At 43.6% G+C, this 18,505-nt stretch overlaps 1 protein-coding gene and 1 pseudogene across 1 annotated transcript; one reads left to right on the top strand and one right to left on the bottom strand.

Moving 5' to 3' along the window:
* Positions 1 to 473: 473 nt before the first annotated feature.
* On the bottom strand, positions 474 to 7,724 carry LOC4335510 (probable aldo-keto reductase 2). Its single transcript, XM_066309709.1, is given in 6 exon segments — positions 474 to 1,067; positions 4,155 to 4,214; positions 4,216 to 4,261; positions 4,347 to 4,519; positions 7,059 to 7,262; positions 7,399 to 7,724. Coding segments are annotated over 6 exon segments (1,056 nt in total). The 5' UTR covers positions 7,633 to 7,724; the 3' UTR covers positions 474 to 728.
* A 228-nt stretch (positions 7,725 to 7,952) lies between these two features.
* Positions 7,953 to 15,874, top strand: LOC136356197 (uncharacterized; annotated as a pseudogene).
* Positions 15,875 to 18,505: the final 2,631 nt, after the last annotated feature.

Genomic DNA, 18,505 nt, shown 5'->3' with positions numbered 1-18,505 from the left:
GAGCTAGCCAGTCTGATAGCATGCTATACGCCGGTCTGACTGGCCTTCTCTACCTAGTTTGACCGGTCCAACACAGTCAGCTCACCAATTATTCACCAAATATTAAAATCAATTATCTCATATGTCGATTATTCATGACAAAATAAATAATAAGAAAAAACACTTTGATTTCACACCTCATGGATCGGAGGCCATCCGCCACCTCTTCGATCCTCCGTGCTCATGTTGCAAAAGGGAGGTGGTTGAAAGGAGAGGGGAGAAAAAGGCCTTGACATGTGTGCCCCATAGAATTTTATTTCCTTTGACTTAATTGATACATGAGCCACATAGGATTAAAACTTCTTCGAATTGAGTAAGAGGGGGTAATTCATCCATTTTGATAAGTTCGGAAACGTCGGACGTCCAGGTATTACAGTTAAGGGCGTAAATCAGACTACCAAGGTTTATATGTTAATTCAGACTTTTCCTTATATAAATGGCTTGTTTCTTTTCATACAAGTTTTCCTGCAGCAACGTATATATAGGATATCATAATGTTACATGTGCATCACGAACCAAAGATGCAAGTAGAGCATTGTAAGCAGCAGCAACGTACAGCACATCGTCAAGTTACATACACATCATGAACCAAACATGCAAGAGCAAACCATAGCAAACAAGAATATATATTTTCTTCCGCTATTCATGTGCAACCAGGAGCACTACTTCTTGAAGAGAGACCCAAGCAGCTACTCCTCTTTCCATGAGGACAACGGAGGGGTCTCACAATCCTTCCAGGTGTTGGCCATCTGAGCGTACCAGTCACCGTGCACATCAGCAGCAGCAGCGTAGGATTCGAGCTCAGCCATTTCGTCCCGAGTGAGCTCCAGGGACAGAGCCCCAACATTCTGGTCGAAATTCTCGATCTTCGTGGTACCGGGTATGGGGCAAACATCGTCCCCCTTGTGGTGAATCCAAGCCAGTGCGAACTGCGCAGCCGTGCATCCTTTCCTCATCGCCATCGCATTGACGCGATCGAATATCTTGGCATTCTTCTCAAGGTTTTCTGGTTGGAATCTAGGCAGATTCTGCAACAAGTGAAAGGTCGTACTCAGCAAATTAAGCTGCCAATTGATTGCTCAAAGGAGTTTAAAAAATGTTAGAGTTTTTGTCAAAATATTTGTACGTAGTCGGTTATAGTTTAGAACTTGGAGTTGTAGGAGGTAAAAGAATAGAGAGTAAGAATTAGACGCTATTATAGACTCTCTCTTAGATAGAGAGACGAACATGTTGTAACCATATGATGACTTAGCATAGCCGAGAAGGAGCGGCTGCAGGTGGCATCCAACCGATGGTCATTATAACTCTAGTTCACTGTAATATGTTGGATCGGGGAGGGGTGCACGTAAAGTGCCTCGAAGATGTAGGCTTCGGCTGAACTCCATTATCAAATATCGTGTCTCGGTGTCGTCATCAGGTGTTTCTTTCTTGTTTAGCCATCAATGATGATTTCGGGGCTGGTTTGTAACAAAAAAGTTTCATGATTTCAGACCTGTTTTTGAAATGTAAAGCGTTCGGAATTGTTTTAGAACTTTTCAATAACGAAAACAAATTTGGAATTATTTTTTCTTGGAACGGTTTTGGATTTGTTTTTTCCTAATAATGTCTACTGTCTAAAAAGATGATAAGTTAGATTTGACAATGTGATCTCTGAACTGTGGTATTATCTTATGATAGTGCTATTTTTTGTTGCTAAAATTTGGAAATTTTATCTGTTGTTTTAAAAAGATTTGGAAGCTCATTTTGACAGTTTTTTATATTCCCATAAATATTAGTTACCGTATTCGCTTTTATTCATATTCGCTCCATTTTTTATTTGATAATATTTTATTCTGTATATAGGGATTTTTATTCCAATTTTAATTCCTAAAAAATATGAAAATGAAAATGAAAATGGTAGAGTTGGTTTTCTAACTGTTTCCATCCCTATAGGAGACCGCTTAAGGAAGTCATAAAGATCATTTCTATTTTCACGGCCAGCCACTTGATTTTCACGGGTGGGTGCTAGCAGCCACTTGATTTTTACAGGTACCAGTGACCACATGTGGTAACACGATTTTACCCTGTACGAAAATCTGTTTATTTACACAAGCAGCTCCATTCAGATAGCTACCCATGTCCACGACATTTTTCAGACATTGCTCTTAAATGCCCGCCTATGTCTTGTCTTTTCTACTATTGATTATCATGCGAACTCCTCACAAGACGAACCATCGGATGCCAATCAAGCCCGCCACTACCACACTACGCCTCCTCACCTCCCATGCCATGTCTATTAGAGAGCAATGAGAAACCTCTCCATAATCTCCCAACTTTTTCCACTATCTACGACAATAATGTACTCGTCGCGTCAGCCGTAGTACATCGCCATTAGCGAGGAGGACAACAATGATATATAGGAGCATGGGGACATCTCATCCTCCTTATCGTCACTGGCCGTATTGTCAGGCGAAATTCCTGGGGATAATTAGCATAGCGAGGATGACCGGTGGTACAACAGGTCCTATCAAAGGACTCCAACGAGGGCCCACTATCGCTGAAGGAATAGAACGAGGACAAAAGTGGCAACGAGGCTGACGACTCGGATGAGGGCAGCAGAGGCAGGTGCGAAGAAAGAGATAACCTCCTTGATCACCATGGTCATGGCGGCGATGGCAGCCTATGAGGATGACACCATCTAAGAAGAGGCACGGCTAGAGCCGATGCCAGAGGCATACCCAACATGGCTGAGGTGCCGAAGCTGATCCCCAGCTTGGCCAAGGTGCAGGAGGAGGGCACCTATGTGGCTATGGCACCATAGGATGAGGCGAAGGATGGGCCACTGGCTAGAGTCAAGCATAGCCGTCAACAGAAGCAGAGATTGAGGAGAATGCATGGCCCTTCCCCATTGCGCTGGCCCTATCGCGAGCTCTGACACTGGGCTAACTGTCAACGTTTGATCCACAACGATGGTGAAGCGCCGCCGCCACAACTAATTGTACATATTATTTTTTTAGTATAGGCCCAAAGTACGACAAGTAGCCTCAGTAGTATGTAATTAGGGGCAAATTTTTGATTTGTATTATAGTACTGTGTTTTCTAGGTTAAATCTTTTGTAGAAATTGAAATATATGTTAAATCATTTTTTCATCCAAATCAATATATATTAAATATTTCATCTAATGTAGTATCCAGAGCATTTGACAGGTGGACAATTTGTTGTCTCACTTAAATGTGGTCCCAACTTTTTCCCAAGCGGCTTTCATAAGCCACTGCATATGAACCAGGTCTACTTGTTATTCAAAATTTCATAATAATTTTATATGAAGGCTGATTGAAATTAACAGAATTTCAGAGTGATCCTTGCTACAATTCCTTTAGTTTAATTCAGTCAATAACTCTTTCAACTACAAACTTAGTAGGGATTACCACTAATATCATGATATCTGACAAATTAAAGTCAAATGGTATGCAACATATAACGATAGTAAGTAACCCTAGTAATGCAGATATTTTAATGAAGAAACCTAACATAGCTGGAACACATTACACATGTGTAGTGGGGATCATAGTGATAAGTTGTTTATCTCAATCAGAGTTCATATGAATTTTTCAAATCTTTGAAAATTGTTATCGCAGGCGGCGACTTGCATCCGCTTGGAAAAATTATATTCCAATGCAGATATCTGAAGACGCCGCCTGTAAAAATGATTTAGACATAATAAATGGCCAAGAGTGATTCAAAGCTCTAACTCCATGAATTGGAAAATATAATCCGAAATCGTCAACGCCGCCACTGTTGCCCACTAGATCTGCCAACACAGCCGCTGCCCACCAGATTTGCACTTGTCACGACATGAGGCCATGACGGGATAACCAACGCTAGGAGGATAGCCAGTAGCGTCGGCTACTGCAGAAGGGAGCGCATCCATATCTAGGTGAGTGTTGTCCTGTTGGATCTCCCACCATCACCGCTCCACATCCAAGTACGTCATCCTGTTTATCCGACGGTTTGTCCGGTGATCATGTGGTATGTATTGTTCAGCATTTTTTGCAGTCCCACATTTCATGACTACCTTGTCTGATAGTCCACGTTTCGAGAAAACTGAGCGAGTAGTAAGCATATGATAATTTACCTTGCGAAAATCATGGTCTGGTAGAGAATCCACTAGTTTAGCTCCACCAGAAAAGAACTAACCCTCTACCAAGTGGGCTGTAAGCTACTATTCCAATTCCAAGTTCCCTGAAACAGAATTAACAAACAATAGTTAAGATGGAGCATATGATTTTTTCTCAATAGACAAACTAATTTGTTTTCTTTTCACTACCTGCAAGTTGGAATTATATCTTCTTCCACGTCTCTAGACCATAATGACCACTCGAGCTGAACTGCATTGATAGGGTGTACCGCATGAGCCCTTCTGATTGTTGATGCAGATGCTTCACATAACCCAATATATTTTACCTTTCCTTCTTCAACTAGTTTTTTGAGTTCATCAATCTAATGGCATCCACAATGTGAGTAGAAACCAAGTAGTAAGTATTAAATATCACCTTATTACTTGGTAGTAAATATTTTAAAGGTGGTATACTACCGGATGGAAGGAAAAAACAATCTTATGTGAACAATGTCTCCGACACACCCGGTCACAATGCTATCAGCAATGGATAATTTTTTTCTCAAGTGGCCCCCACCTTATTCATCACCCGTACACATAAGCATTGCAGATGCAGTAAAGACCTACTACCCACTATTGTTTGGGCCCACACTGATACCGAGTTTAGTAAGAAACATTGAGCATGCTCTAATAATGTGAAAGGACTACAAGATAATTGAGCTATTCCACTAAATTATCACAACAAAAAATAATTCGTGCCAATATATTGTACTATTGCAACGATAATTTTTCTGTGACAAATAACTATATTTTATTGCAACGACTTACCATCATTGTTTTATTTAGTATTTTTGTTGCAATAGAAAATAAGATATTGCCAAAAAAAACATTACCGTTGAAAAAACATGTTCTATCATCACAATTTTAATTTTGTGGCAATTTGCATAGTACATGGCTGTGGTATGTTACTTTTTACTATTTTCTATTGCCACGATCAACAAATTCGTTGCAATAAAAAATTGTCATCTCATAATTTAACTTATTTTTTTCATATGGACATGGATTAGAACAAATTTTATATGAAAGTTATAGCTCTCAACGAGATCTACAATTTTATAGGTGATAACTTTTTCATTTGAAATCTTTTATATATTTAAATCCGTGATTCAAATCTTAGTTAGATATGCTCAAATGGAACGATATGCATTTTCTAACAGAATTGATGCGTAGGTGAGTTGGTAAAGGAGAGCACACGTGAAGGATAGGTCTTGTGTTCGAATCCTAGCAAAGACAAGGTATCAAATAATAAATAGTTATGATGTAGAACAAAATTAGTTAATATTTAAACTTTTAATTTAGTATGTAGAACTAATGCCACATATGGAGTGGTGGCAATAATTATTTATTACAACGATGTGAAGTGTTGCAATATAATTTTTTGGCCACATCCATTCCGTGGAAACATCAAAATTTATTACCGCTAAATAAAAATCGTTAAAATAACCTATTACCACGCTATTTATTACCACGGCTAGTAACGATTTTAAAATTGTGGCAGCATGTATCTATCGCCACAATTTTAGTATTGATCGATGCCATGATTTTTTTCATGGCAACAAATTATTTTTCTAGTAGATCAACTAGATAAACTTGAAAAGAAAGGTCATTACTTAAAAGGCATGCATAGCTCTCAAGATAAAAAAATACAAGGGAAGGTAGTGCAGTTTATACACAATAATTTAAAGCAACAATTCAAAAATGTGTGCTAGCTCGTATGCGTTATTAGAAAGATATAGCACACCAGAATGATCAACACGCATATACTGTGGGGCGTGTTATAGTAATTATTGCTAGTTTGTAGTTAGATGTTCCAAAAGGAAAAAATGAGTCCTTCAATCAAAGTTTTTTCTTTCCCGAAAGAATATGAAATTAATTATATAGTGAAATCGATAAATAATCAAATGCTCCTTTTTTTTGCTCTTCATTAATAAAAGAAGAGTAAATTGCACTCACGGTGCATCAACTTAGCAGGTGGGTGTAATTTGGTGAAAAAACTTGAGAAATGAGCGTTCTAGTGCAACAACTTGGTAGGTAGGTGCAATTTAGTATAAGAACTTTATAAGTAATTATATAAATGTAACAACTTGTAAGGTAGGTACAATTTTGATACAATAAATTAAGAAGTTATGAGACAACTTAATTATTTGGAGATTTTTTTTATAGATTCAATTTTTAAGTACTTATTTTGATAATATACTAGCGTGTATTTGTATAAGCATATTTATATTTTTATCCTAATAACTAATTACTAAAAGTCAATTAAACTGGATGTAAAAATTATTATATTTCGGTTGATATTTGAGAAGGTGAAGAAAAAAAAATTCTTAAATGTTAATTGGATGTAAACTGTATGTGCAGTATAATTTTTAAAGATTAAATCTAATATTATAAGGTAATATATGTAGGATTATATGTTAATGATATATTGACATCGTGAAAAAAAAAATCAACTAGCATATGCTTAGCCAAGTTGATGCATCAAAATATTAAATTGTCAAGTTCTTGTACTAGAACACACCCACTTGTCAAGTTGTTACACTTATACGTTCATTTCTCAAGTTCTCATACTTTATCGCACCTATCTACCAAGTTGTTGTACCATGAGTACAGTTTACTCATAAAAGAATTAAGAGTTAATTATCCGTTTTTCCAACAACTGTCCGAATAATTATGAACCTTGACACCAACCATTTGCCAAACCCTTCACCAGGCCACCACCAACTTTCCCTTTCATAATCAGCTTTTCATCACTCACCCGTTTATGTTTCTCATAACAAAACAATAAACACAAAGGCAAAAAGAAAAAAGAAAAGAAAAGAAAAAAACAGAAAGAGAGACCTGAGAAAGGGAAGGGGCACGCACAGTGACCTCGATGGGCACCTTCTTGTCGACGCGGTGCTGGTAGTAAAGGTCTATGCAGTCGACGCCGAGCCGCTGGAGGCTGCCCTCGCACGCCGCCCGCACGTACGCCGGGTCCCCGCGGATCCCCACCTTACCGTCGGCGAGAAATTTACCGAACTTGGTGGCCAGTGCAACATTGTCGCGCACACTGCCGACCTGTAGCGCCTGCCTTTTTTCCAACCCATATGCAAACAAGCATTCCGTCGAGCACCTTCAGCGCACCACTACTCGCGCATGGCGCAAATCAACCCAAAGAAAGAGAGGGACACCAGTGGAAGGAAGAGGAAGGTACTATACGTACCTTGCCGAGGAGGGCCTCGTTGGCGTGCGGCCCGTAGATGTCGGCGGTGTCGAGGAGGGTGACGCCGGCGGCGACGGCGTGGTGGATGAGCGCCACCATGTCGGCCTCCGGCTTGGACGGCCCGTGGAAGGCGGACATGCCCATGCAGCCCAGCCCCTGCGCCGAGACCTCCAGGCCCTGCGAGCCCAGCTTCACGCGCCGCACCGCCGCCGTCGCCGGAGCAGCAGGTGCCATGGCCGGCCGGAATCGGATCGATCGATTTCCCTCCACTGTACATCTGTACCCATATAATGCTGTGCGATGGCAACTGCGTAGTTGGGAGGAGTACCCTTTTTTTTGACAAATTGACTCTTTTTAAAAACTTATTTCGAAACTAACCCCTGCGAAAAACTTCAACCAAAGATAGGCCGTCGGCGCAGCGCCAAGCGCATGCGCTTGGGGTTGGCCGTGTCAGCGCCAACGAGGCTGGCGCTGACATCGTGCCACCGTGGCGGCCGGGCCGATCCCCCAGCTAACGTGGTAGCTACCTCAGCACCAACCACTTCGGCGCTGAGATGCCAAAGTTCAGCGCCAACGGGTTTGGCACTGAGGTTTGGTACTTAGAGGCCGGCCGAGGCCGCCCCAGCCAGCCTCTCCTCTCTTCTCCCCACCGCGGCTGCGCTAGGGTTCGTCGCCCTCTCTTCTCCCCTCACCAAATCTCCCCCAAATCAACTCAAATCGAAGGGGATTTCGTCGGGATTGAGTTGAGGATCGATTGAGAAGGTAAACTCCTCTAGAAACCCTAATTTCCCCCATGTTTTATTGGATATTTCGCATTGTTTGGTTCCAACCGTGGGTTGATAATATTTGGCTCCGATTGCGATGTTAATTGGATAATGTGGGTGGGGATGTAGTGCGGAAGACACATATTAATCTTGCTCCATTTGGTTCATGTGTGGTGATGGTTAGGGCTTTGTTGGATTGTTGTGTGGTGATTGAAATGGTTGCAAGGGGTTGATTTGTGGTGATGTCTAGGCACTTTGTAGGAGAAGAGAAATTTTTTTTGTGAATAATGTGTAGTATATGAGTTGAAACAATTATGTTATGTTTTATGGAAAAAGTTGGACATGTTGATAGGTTTGGAAGTTTTGGGATTGCTATGGTATTTAGAGATTATTTTCAATTAATTAATGTTTATGTATGGGTTAAATATTGTAGATGGATAGATTGGTCCGGCTTCATTATGGTGGTTGTGTGGTAGATGAAAGTACCGGTGGAAGCCAATTTGAGGGAATGATTGTTAGACAGTTAGTGTTTCATGCGAAGCCTACATTTGAGGAGTTAATGTCTCGCATTAAGCATGAATTGGATTGGAGTGATGAGTCAGTTGGTATGCAAGGGAGATACGATGTGGGCGCCGGTGTCATGTTGCATAAGTTTATGTTAGACTTGAATGGAGAGATCGAATGGCAAACATATATAGATATAGTATTGGGGTCACATTTCAAAGCTCTTGAGGTGTTTGCATGGAAGAAAGAGGGTAGGAAAGGGAAGAAAGAACTTATAGACCTGAATGAAAGTCCACTCATAGAATAACCCATTAGTTCCCACGAACAGTCGGAGAGGTGTAGTAGGAAGGAAGAATTAATTGAGGTGGAGGTGGGCGAGGGAGTAAATGATACAGCGGATGTAGAGGTCAGGGAGGAAGTACATGGGGAGGAGAATGTCCCGGTAAGGGAGGAAGTACATGTAGAGGAGAATGTGCCGTTAAGGGAGGAAGCAAATGCAGAGGACAATGTGCTGTTAAGAGAGGGAGTTAATGTAGAGGAGAATGTGCCGGTAAGAGAGGAACGAGATGTTGACGATGGTCGGGAGGTAGGTGATGATGTGGAGTTGCCTGAGGAAGAAGCGAATGCTAAGGATGTAAGTTTGGGCCTTAGGGAGTTGGTTAGGCTGAAAATCTATACCCGACAGGAGTGTGAGGAGGTTATGATACGCAGTGGATTGAACCCAGGCTGATTGGAGTATGATACAGAGGATGAATTGGATGAGTCCGCTTCTGACTCCGATGATGATCGTCCAGTGCGCAAGATGTCGGAGCATGAAAGGACTGTGTTTGAGAAACTGGTGGGTAGAAACCCGGAAATAACACAATTCGAGGATCTTACAAGAGCCGGGCTAGCAATTGCTGATGAAGATCCACAATATGACGGTGCCTTCGAACCAATGTGTGATGAACCAAGGAAGGGGTTGGAGTTTTGATCAATGGAAGATCTGAAGATATGGCTGCAGAGTTATTCTATCCGTGTCCACCGGCCTTACCATGTCAAGGAATCTAACGCGTCAGTAAAGTATACTGTGGCTTGTCTCGATCGCCGTTGCAAATGGCAGATTAATGCAAGGAAGAGTGGAGGAGATAGGTGGCGGGTGACTAGGGTGGGCGAAGACCACACATGCTGTAGTGCGGAAGTAACCGGCAAGCATTTGCAACTTACTTCGAGGTTTATTGGAAATAGGTTACAGGCATTTGTGCGAGCTGAACCAACTTTGTCTCCTGTAGCTATTGTCGAGGCAGTTGAGCAAATCTGGCACTATCGGCCTACATATGGCAAAGCTTGGCGTGCTAAGCAAGTTGCTATGAAGGTCATTTGGGGAGATTGGGACGAGGCGTATGTTCGCTTGCCTACACTGATGCGTGCCATCAAAGCAAGGAACCCTACCATGAGTTTCCGTGTTGAGGCTCACCCCGAGAAGTCAAGGATGGTGGAGGGAGTACAGAGGCGAGTATTTGGACGTGCATATTGGATATTTGGCCAGTCCATAGAAGCATTCAAGCACTTGAGGCCGGTGCTAGCAATTGATGGCACTTTCTTAACCGGTAAATACCAAGGTACATTGCTCATGGCAATAGGGGTCGACGCATGGTTACATCTTGTTCCCTTGGCGTTTGCTCTGGTAGAGAAGGAGAATACATCCAACTGGGAGTGGTTCATCAACATGTTGAGACACAAGCTGATCGGTCCTAATAGAGAAGTGTGTATAATTTCTGATAGACACCCTGGCATTTTGAACTCCATCAACCACAACATGCCTCATCACCTAACCATTCACCACAGGTGGTGCATGAGGCACTTCTGTGCTAACTTCTACACAGCTGGAGCTACGACTGATCAGATGAAAGATCTTGAGCGCATATGTCAAATAAATGAGAAAGCATTGTTCCTAGATGAGATAAAACGGCTATTGGGTGTGGTCGGAGAGAGGCCAAAGAAGTGGCTAGAAGACCATATGGCACTTAAGGTCAAATGGGCAAGAGCATTTGATACCAACGGGCGTCGCCACAGCATAATGACCAGTAATATGGCCGAGAGTTTCAATAATGTCTTGAGAGGCATTCGAAAACTGCCGGTTACAGCTATTGTGGCATACACATTTTCGAAGTGCAATAGTTGGTTTGTTGATAGACACAAAGAGGCAACTGTAGATATCCTGAGTGGAAAGAAGTGGCCCACAAAAGTTAAGGACATGTTGGAGGAGCAGCAAAGACGAACTTTGGGGCAAAGAACAGCATGTTTCGATTTCCCTTCGATGAAGTATGAGGTCAGCGAGCAAGGCGGAGTCACGGCGGCTGGGGTGCAATGGGGTGGACGTCACTACGTCGTGGTTGCGAGAGATAACACATGTAGTTGTCAGTTCCCTCAGCTCCATCACTTGCCATGCTCCCACATGATAACCGTTTGTAAGTTGCGAGGTTTGGATGTGGAGGTGGCCCCCCGAATGTGTTATGAAGCTTCCAATAGGGCTGTGCAGGACACGTACTCCCCTAGGTTTGAACCTTACCTAGATCCATCGCAGTGGCCAAGTTATGATGGAGAGTTCTTCGTTTCGGACTTGTCATTGAAGAACAACACACGAGGAAGAAGAAGGACAAGAAGGTTCAAGAACGACATGGACAAAGTGTACAAAGGCTCAGCCAACCGACGGTCACAAAAGCCGAACAATACAAATTCAGAGCCGGTCATGCAAAATAGATGCTCGCTATGCCACGAACTAGGCCATAAGAAAACTAGGTGCCCGAAGCGAGACAAGTCTAAGGATCGACCGAAAAAGCGCCGTAGGACGGGGGGAGGTGGTGAGGGTAGCACACAGGTGGGATTGGATGACATTCATATTTTTTAATGTTTTAAATTTAGTTTGCATTACATTTGTTAAGTTCATATTGTTGCTTCAATGTTTACTTTCTGTTGTCCTCCTTTCCGTTCTCATTGTGATTTTTCCATTTATTTTTTTTTTTTTTGCAATTACTGATGATTCCATTTTCATTTGCAGGATGGAGCACTTTCCGGGGTTGGAGGATTTCTACGAGGAGAAGCACAGGGCTCCCCAGATTGTGAGCGGAGAGGTTAGCATCAACAATATTCCATTTTTTTTATGGTTGAATTTATTTTTTCTTCTTTGATTTGATTCTGTATAGATAGATCAACCATCATAGAGATATCTCAAATCAAACACACACAAAAAAGAAAAAACCCCATTTTTTTTGTTCTGTTTTTTTCACACTGTACATAGAGAGAGATCATGATTCATGAGCCTCAAAGCAGAGCATGTAAACACACACAAACAACAAAAACTGATCTGAATTTGTTTGATTCATTTTGAAATCTCAGCTTCTCTTTGTCCCCGTTCCAGAACGCCCAAATCTGAGCAGGAAATAGTTCGATTTCCGTATGAAGCAGGTCCCAAATGGGCCTTAAACTTGATGAGTTCAGTTAAGCTGCCTGAAGTGTGACACAACAAATTTGATGATATTTTGTACGTCACTGTATATCTGTTTTGCTTGGGAACACACCAGTTGGACGATCTGGCAGCCTGGCACAATTCATCAAATTTTATCATTTTGTTTATTTATTTATTTATAACGTATGCAAGGATGCCATAGATCTTCTTTTCAGTTTTCTTTTTCCTAGAAAAATGGCGTCCATGCAACAAAGCATCTTAATCAGATAAGCTAATTTTCATATGGCTAAGATAATCTTGCCACTGAATTAAGATGTGCTTTTTCCATGACTTTTTTTAGTACTTGGGAACATGCTTACCAGTATGGTAAGTATTAGTGCTGGTTTTTAAAAATAGTATTTGAGATGCCAATTCTACTGGTCATACAGAACTAGTACTTAGCTCAAGATTGCTCATAATGAGTAGTAGTTGCTTGTATTACTTGATCATAATCACAGAGATTCCTGCTGACCCAATCCCAAAATTAAAGTTCCCAGTTGCTTGATATATTTTCCACAACCCTTGTATATGATATATTGTCGCTAACTATATGTTGTTATGTTTGTCTATTGATGCAGCGCTTGAAGACCCTTTGAGTTAGAGGTCACACGGCGCACATACTGTTCGACGACCGGTACGTCCCGTACCTACAGCGGGCGAAGCTCTTGGCGTTCGTGACCATGGCCCAGCGACCGATGCCTCTATACAACGCCGCTGCTCTGACGGCCCTCGTGGACCGGTGGCGTCCAGAGACACACACCTTCCACCTACCGTGCGGGGAGCTGACGGTCACTCTGGAGGACGTCGCCATGATCCTGGGTCTACCTATCCGGGGTCAGGCGGTCACAAGTGACACAGCGTCAGGGAACTGGAGGGAGAGGGTCGAGGAGTACCTTGGTGTGGAGCCTCCAGTGGCACCTGATGGTCAGAGGCAGACGAAGACATCAGGGGTTCCTTTGAGTTGGTTGCGAGCCAACTTCGGTCAGTGTCCCGCCGAGGCAGACAAGGCCACGGTACAGCGATACTGCAGGGCGTACGTCTTGTACATCTTCGGCAGTATTCTGTTCCCTGACTCTGGTGGAGACATGGCCTCTTGGATGTGGCTGCCGTTGCTCGCGGACTGGGACGAGGCGGGTACCTTCAGCTGGGGGTCTGCTGCCCTAGCCTGGTTTACCGGCAACTCTGTGATGCTTGCCGAAGGCAAGGCGGGGACGCGAACCTAGCAGGCTGTGTTTGGTTGCTACAGGTTAGTTCACGCATATTATGTTTCGTAACATTTCAATTTCTTGCTAAAAAGTTGGAAGCTAACGTATGTGACGCAGGTTTGGATGTGGATGAGGCTTCCTGTTGGTTGGCCCATGTGGAGGACCCATCAGGTTTGGCCGCACCAGGATGCCGACCGACGTCCCACTGTAGCTCACCTATGGGAATCGGTCCCATCTCCAGTAGTAGGCCGCAGGAATTTGGCCTACTACCACTACACAAACGAGATGGACTATCTACAGCCAGAACATGTAAGCAATTCACCATTCTATCACACATGAAGATGGTTTCTTACTATATAGTACTAAATGTGCTTCAATGTGTTTTATTTTTGTTGCTGCAGGTGGTGTGGATGCCATATGAGGCACAGGAAGTGCTCGAGCTAGAACTAAATCCCATGTGCCATATAGAGGATGCGTTGAAGACCCTACGGTGCCCACTGATCTGCTTCTATGCAGTGGAGTTCCAGATGTGCCACCGCGTGATGTGGCAGTTCGGGAGGCTTCAAACAATCCCGCACCGTTTCTCCACAAGTGTCGACCTACACAAGTTAGTAATTTCACTTAAAAATTTATTTTGCTTGCTCAGTTATTTTCACATCAACATTTATTAAATACTCGAGTTGGATATTTTGCATATGTGCAGGGTGGACCGTCGGAAGAACAAGAAGGTGACTGATTGGGCTTACTACCATCAGGATCATATCACGCAATGGGAGAAGTTCGAGGAGAATGGAGTACCAGACCAGGGTCAGCACAACAGGACAGAGTTCGACGTGTACTTGGCGTGGCTCCACAGGACCTACCGTCTTGTCCTACGTCCGGCCTGGACGCTAGCCGACATAGCGGATGACCCCGAGGATGTTGAGAAGCAGAGCGAGTACGATACTCGTACCCGTCAAGGTACCACGGTCGAGACGGGACCTGTTCGCGACAGAGTGGTTAGTTCTAGCATTAATGTTGTGACTTACTTCATTTCAACGCCATAAATGTTGTGACTTACTTCATTTCAATCCTGCAGGCTCGAGAGCTCTTGCGGACCGTCAACGATGCGGGAGTGGCGCTAGGCACGGCTCCTGGCTCCGAAGGAGAGGGCGGCACCCTCCGCAACGCCCTACAGGTAATCGTTGGAATAAGAGATGAAACTACGTTGTTTTCTTCCAAAATCGATAACTTAACAGGGATTATTTTTGATACAGAGACTACGGCAGCGGTGTCAGAAGTTGGCAACAAGGCTCGGCTGCAGGTCGACCGATGTGGTCGAACATGCTCATGCCCACCAAGAGAGGGATGAAGAAGGGGAGGTGGGTGACGAGGAGGGCGAGCAAGACAAGGAGGCGGAGGAAGAAGGAGATGAGGAGGAAGAAGGGGATGAGGAGGAAGAATGGGATGAGGAGGAAGAAGAGGAGGCGGATGAGCTCGGTCCCTCGCAGCTGGAGGACGCACCAGAGTCATCACAGCTAGATCTCTCGCAACTCGGCCCGTCTCGACCACGACGCCGGCAGGCTCCTTCGCAGGACTGGAGGTACACCCCCGATGTGCCTCATCCTCGCACTAGAGGTAGGAGGAGGTGAGTGCATGGTTCAATGGATGGATGGATGGATGGATGGACTTGATGCATGGTTCGATGGATGTATGGACTAGAACTTTTGCTTGTTGTGCATGAATGGATGGATGGATGGATGGATGGGATGTTTTTATTTGTTATATGTATGGAGTTAATGTATGGATGTATTGATGGATTCTATGGATGTATGGAATGATGTTGGAATTGATGGATGGATGTATGGTTCTCTGGATATATTACTGCCTGTGAATATATTATTGCCTGTGATGTGTGTTGTGTGCAAAGTCTGACTGGACAGAGAGCAGTCTTGCTAAGTTTTAGCAGGACTGCAAACTCAGCGCCAGGGAAAATGGCGCTGAGATTTTCACCCTCAGTGCCAGGTGCACTGGCGCTGAGGTCCCAGCCCAGCCATCCAGAAGGCTTGCTGGGCCGGGCCATGGCCGATTCGGCCAAGTCCCATCCCTAGGTCCAGCGCCATTATGGCTAGCGTTGAGTTCCCAGCCCGCAAGCCATCCAGAAGGCTTGCCGGGCTGGGCCATGGCCGATTCGGCCAAGTCCCACCTCAGCGCCGGGTGGGCTGGCGCTGAGGTCCCTAGGTCCAGCGCCATTATGCCTGGCGCTGAGTTCCAAGCCCGCAAGGGGTCCAGCGCCATTATGGTTGGCGCTGAGTTCCTAGCCCGCAAGCCATCCAGAAGGCTTGCCGGGCTGGGCCATGGCCGATTCGGCCAAGTCCCACCTCAGCACCAGGTGGGCTGGCGCTGAGGTCCCTTAGTTCAGCGCCATTATGGCTGGCGCTGAGTTCCTAGCCCGCAAGCCATCCAGAAGGCTTGCCGGGCTGGGCCATGGCCGATTCGGCCAAGTCCCACCTCAGCGCCAGCCCACCTGGCGCTGAGGTCCCTAGGTCCAGTGCCAATGCAGTTGGCGCTGAGATTGGCCATCTTAGCGCCGATGCAGCTGGCACTGAGGTAGCTGCCACGTCAGCTGGGGGATCGGCCCGGCCGCCACGGTGGCACGATATCAGCGCCAGCCCCATTGACGCTGACACGACCAACCTCAGCGCCAATGCGCTTGGCGCTGAGTCGACGGCCTATTTTTGGTTGAAGTTTTTGACAGGGGTTAGTTTCGAAATAAGTTTTTGAAAAGGGTCAATTTGTCAAAAAAAACGGGGAGGAGTACTTGTGTAAGAACTAAGAATATTGTATTGCTTCAGTTTAATACAATAAATCGATTTTGATTCGTTTTCTTATAATTTTAAAGTTAAATTAAGTCTACAGATAAATGTAGTAATATTTCTTAACACAAAACAAATATATTATCAGAATATATTAAATGTTACTTCCCCTCCATATTTTTATGTATTATGACGTTGTTGACATTTTAACCAAAATTTAACTATTCATTTTATTTAAAAAAATTTATGTGATTATTATTTATTTTATTTTGACTTGATTTATCATCAAATGTTCTTTAAGCATTACATAAATATTTTTATATTTACATAAAAATTTGAATAAAATGAATGATCAAATGTTGATAAAAAGTCAACAGCGTCATATATTAAAATATGGAGGGAGTAGTATTTAGGAAACTAATTTACAAGTAGTATGAAGGGGAGTAGTTACAATTATTTCTGTAATGATGCCCACACGTAATACCATATATGTCATGACAGAGAAGCTAATTAAGCTGATCATTTTTATCTCTGCTACATTTGTGTAGAAAAAACCGACTAGGGGAATGACGCATTGGCGACGACAAAGGTGCAGCAAACAATGCTCTCTCTTTCCTTCCCCTTCATTGCCAAGTCAGATCGATGAGCGCCAGACCACCCACTGCCAGATCTAAGGGACGTGTCAGGTTCTTGATGTTGGTGGAGCTTCGGAATAGATGACGTCACGACCCGCACCCTCTTTATATTTTTCAAACTAGCTAAAGAAAGATCTGGGTGCCCAATAAATACCTATATACAAAAAAATCATTTATAGGGTGGGCCTCTTAACAGATCCACCTACGAAAATAAATCTATTTTCGCAGGGCAGCCCGTCCTCCCCCTACTCTTTTCTCTCCTCTCTTAAAAAAAATCTAAGCCCTCACTACTCTCCCATCCTCCACCGGTTAGCGACGACAAGAGCAGCCGCGATGATGGGAGGGGTGGCGATGGCAGCTACAACATGAGCTTGAGCTGGCGCTGGTGGCCCCGTGCCTAGCTGATTCGGTATTGTAGTGGGTGGATCTGTTGGTGGCGGCCTCATGGTGTGATTCTGGCAGTAGCTCATGTGGCGGGTTCTAGGCAGCTGACTCTGGGAGGGGCCAATCCGGAAATGGTGGCCAGCGCTTCGAGGGGTGGAGGCGGTGGGCTACTGGCAATGGCGGCAAAGCCTGGGCGACGACACTTCATTTGGTGAGCTCTGGGCTTCTTGTGGGCCTCAGGAGTTCCAGGAACAACGACGATGGGGGAGTGGTGGATCCACCACCACGGAGCTTGAGTTCAAAAGTAGGATTTCATGATTTTGGAACTTTTATTTATGTTATTTTGTGTTTTATTTTGTGAAAGCAGTCAATATAACTTAATCGTCTGTGAAAATCACTTTTTGCATACAATTGTGCAGCCGGCTTGAAAAATGCTGATTTCTACATATACCTGGGTTCAGGCAGTTGCTCTACCCATTTGCAAAAATGACTTTTGACCATGTATAAACATCAATTTTCCTCATATACCTCTTCCCACGCATCAAGCAGTCAATACTAAGGGTGTAAGTGACTAATCCACGAAATCTACTTATGGACCAAAATAAATCATGAACCCACTTATTTAGACTTACAAGTAGGTTCGAGGTTTATCCACTTGCACGATGAGCCACCGCATCCTCGTTGGTCACCACAACCGCATCTAAGTTCTCCTTAGGCCTGGTTTAGTTCCCAAATTTTTTTTCTAAAAATATTACATCGAATCTTTGGACACATGCACGGAGCATTAAATATGGATTAAAAAAACTAATTGCACAGTTAGGGAGAAAATCACGGACAAATCTGTTTAGCCTAATTAGTCCATGCATGATTAGCCATAAGTATTACAGTAACCCACATTTACTAATGACGGATTAATTGTGCTCAGAAGATTCATCTCGTGGTTAATGGATAGTGTCGGTAGGAGTGGTAATAAACCTAACTTTTTAGGTTATAAAATTTTGAGAGTTGGGTCTAAAATAAGGTGGGCTCAATTTCTATAATGTTTCTTTGTCTAAAAATATCTGAGGTACCTAGAGTTGTGAAAAAACAAAAGGGTCTTGACCCATTAACATCTCTAAGTGTCCAGTGTATAAGTTGATGGCTGGATGAAATTTAGACCAGTTCAAAAAGTTTAAGGATGTAAAAATAAACTTCCTTCCATATATAAACTGCTTATTTGTTACTTTGTATGCTAGTGGTAGTCATTAGCTCACGACAACAGTTTTCAGTTTAATTTCACCACCCCACTGAATAGTCTTCCCACCAATCACGGTTCACAAGGTAAAGGTAACAT

This window comes from Oryza sativa, chromosome 4 (assembly GCF_034140825.1).
Source record: "Oryza sativa Japonica Group chromosome 4, ASM3414082v1".
NCBI classification, from domain to species: domain Eukaryota; kingdom Viridiplantae; phylum Streptophyta; class Magnoliopsida; order Poales; family Poaceae; genus Oryza; species Oryza sativa.
The sequence above is the reverse complement of the archived record's forward strand: the minus strand, read 5'-3'. Positions and strand labels throughout refer to the sequence as shown.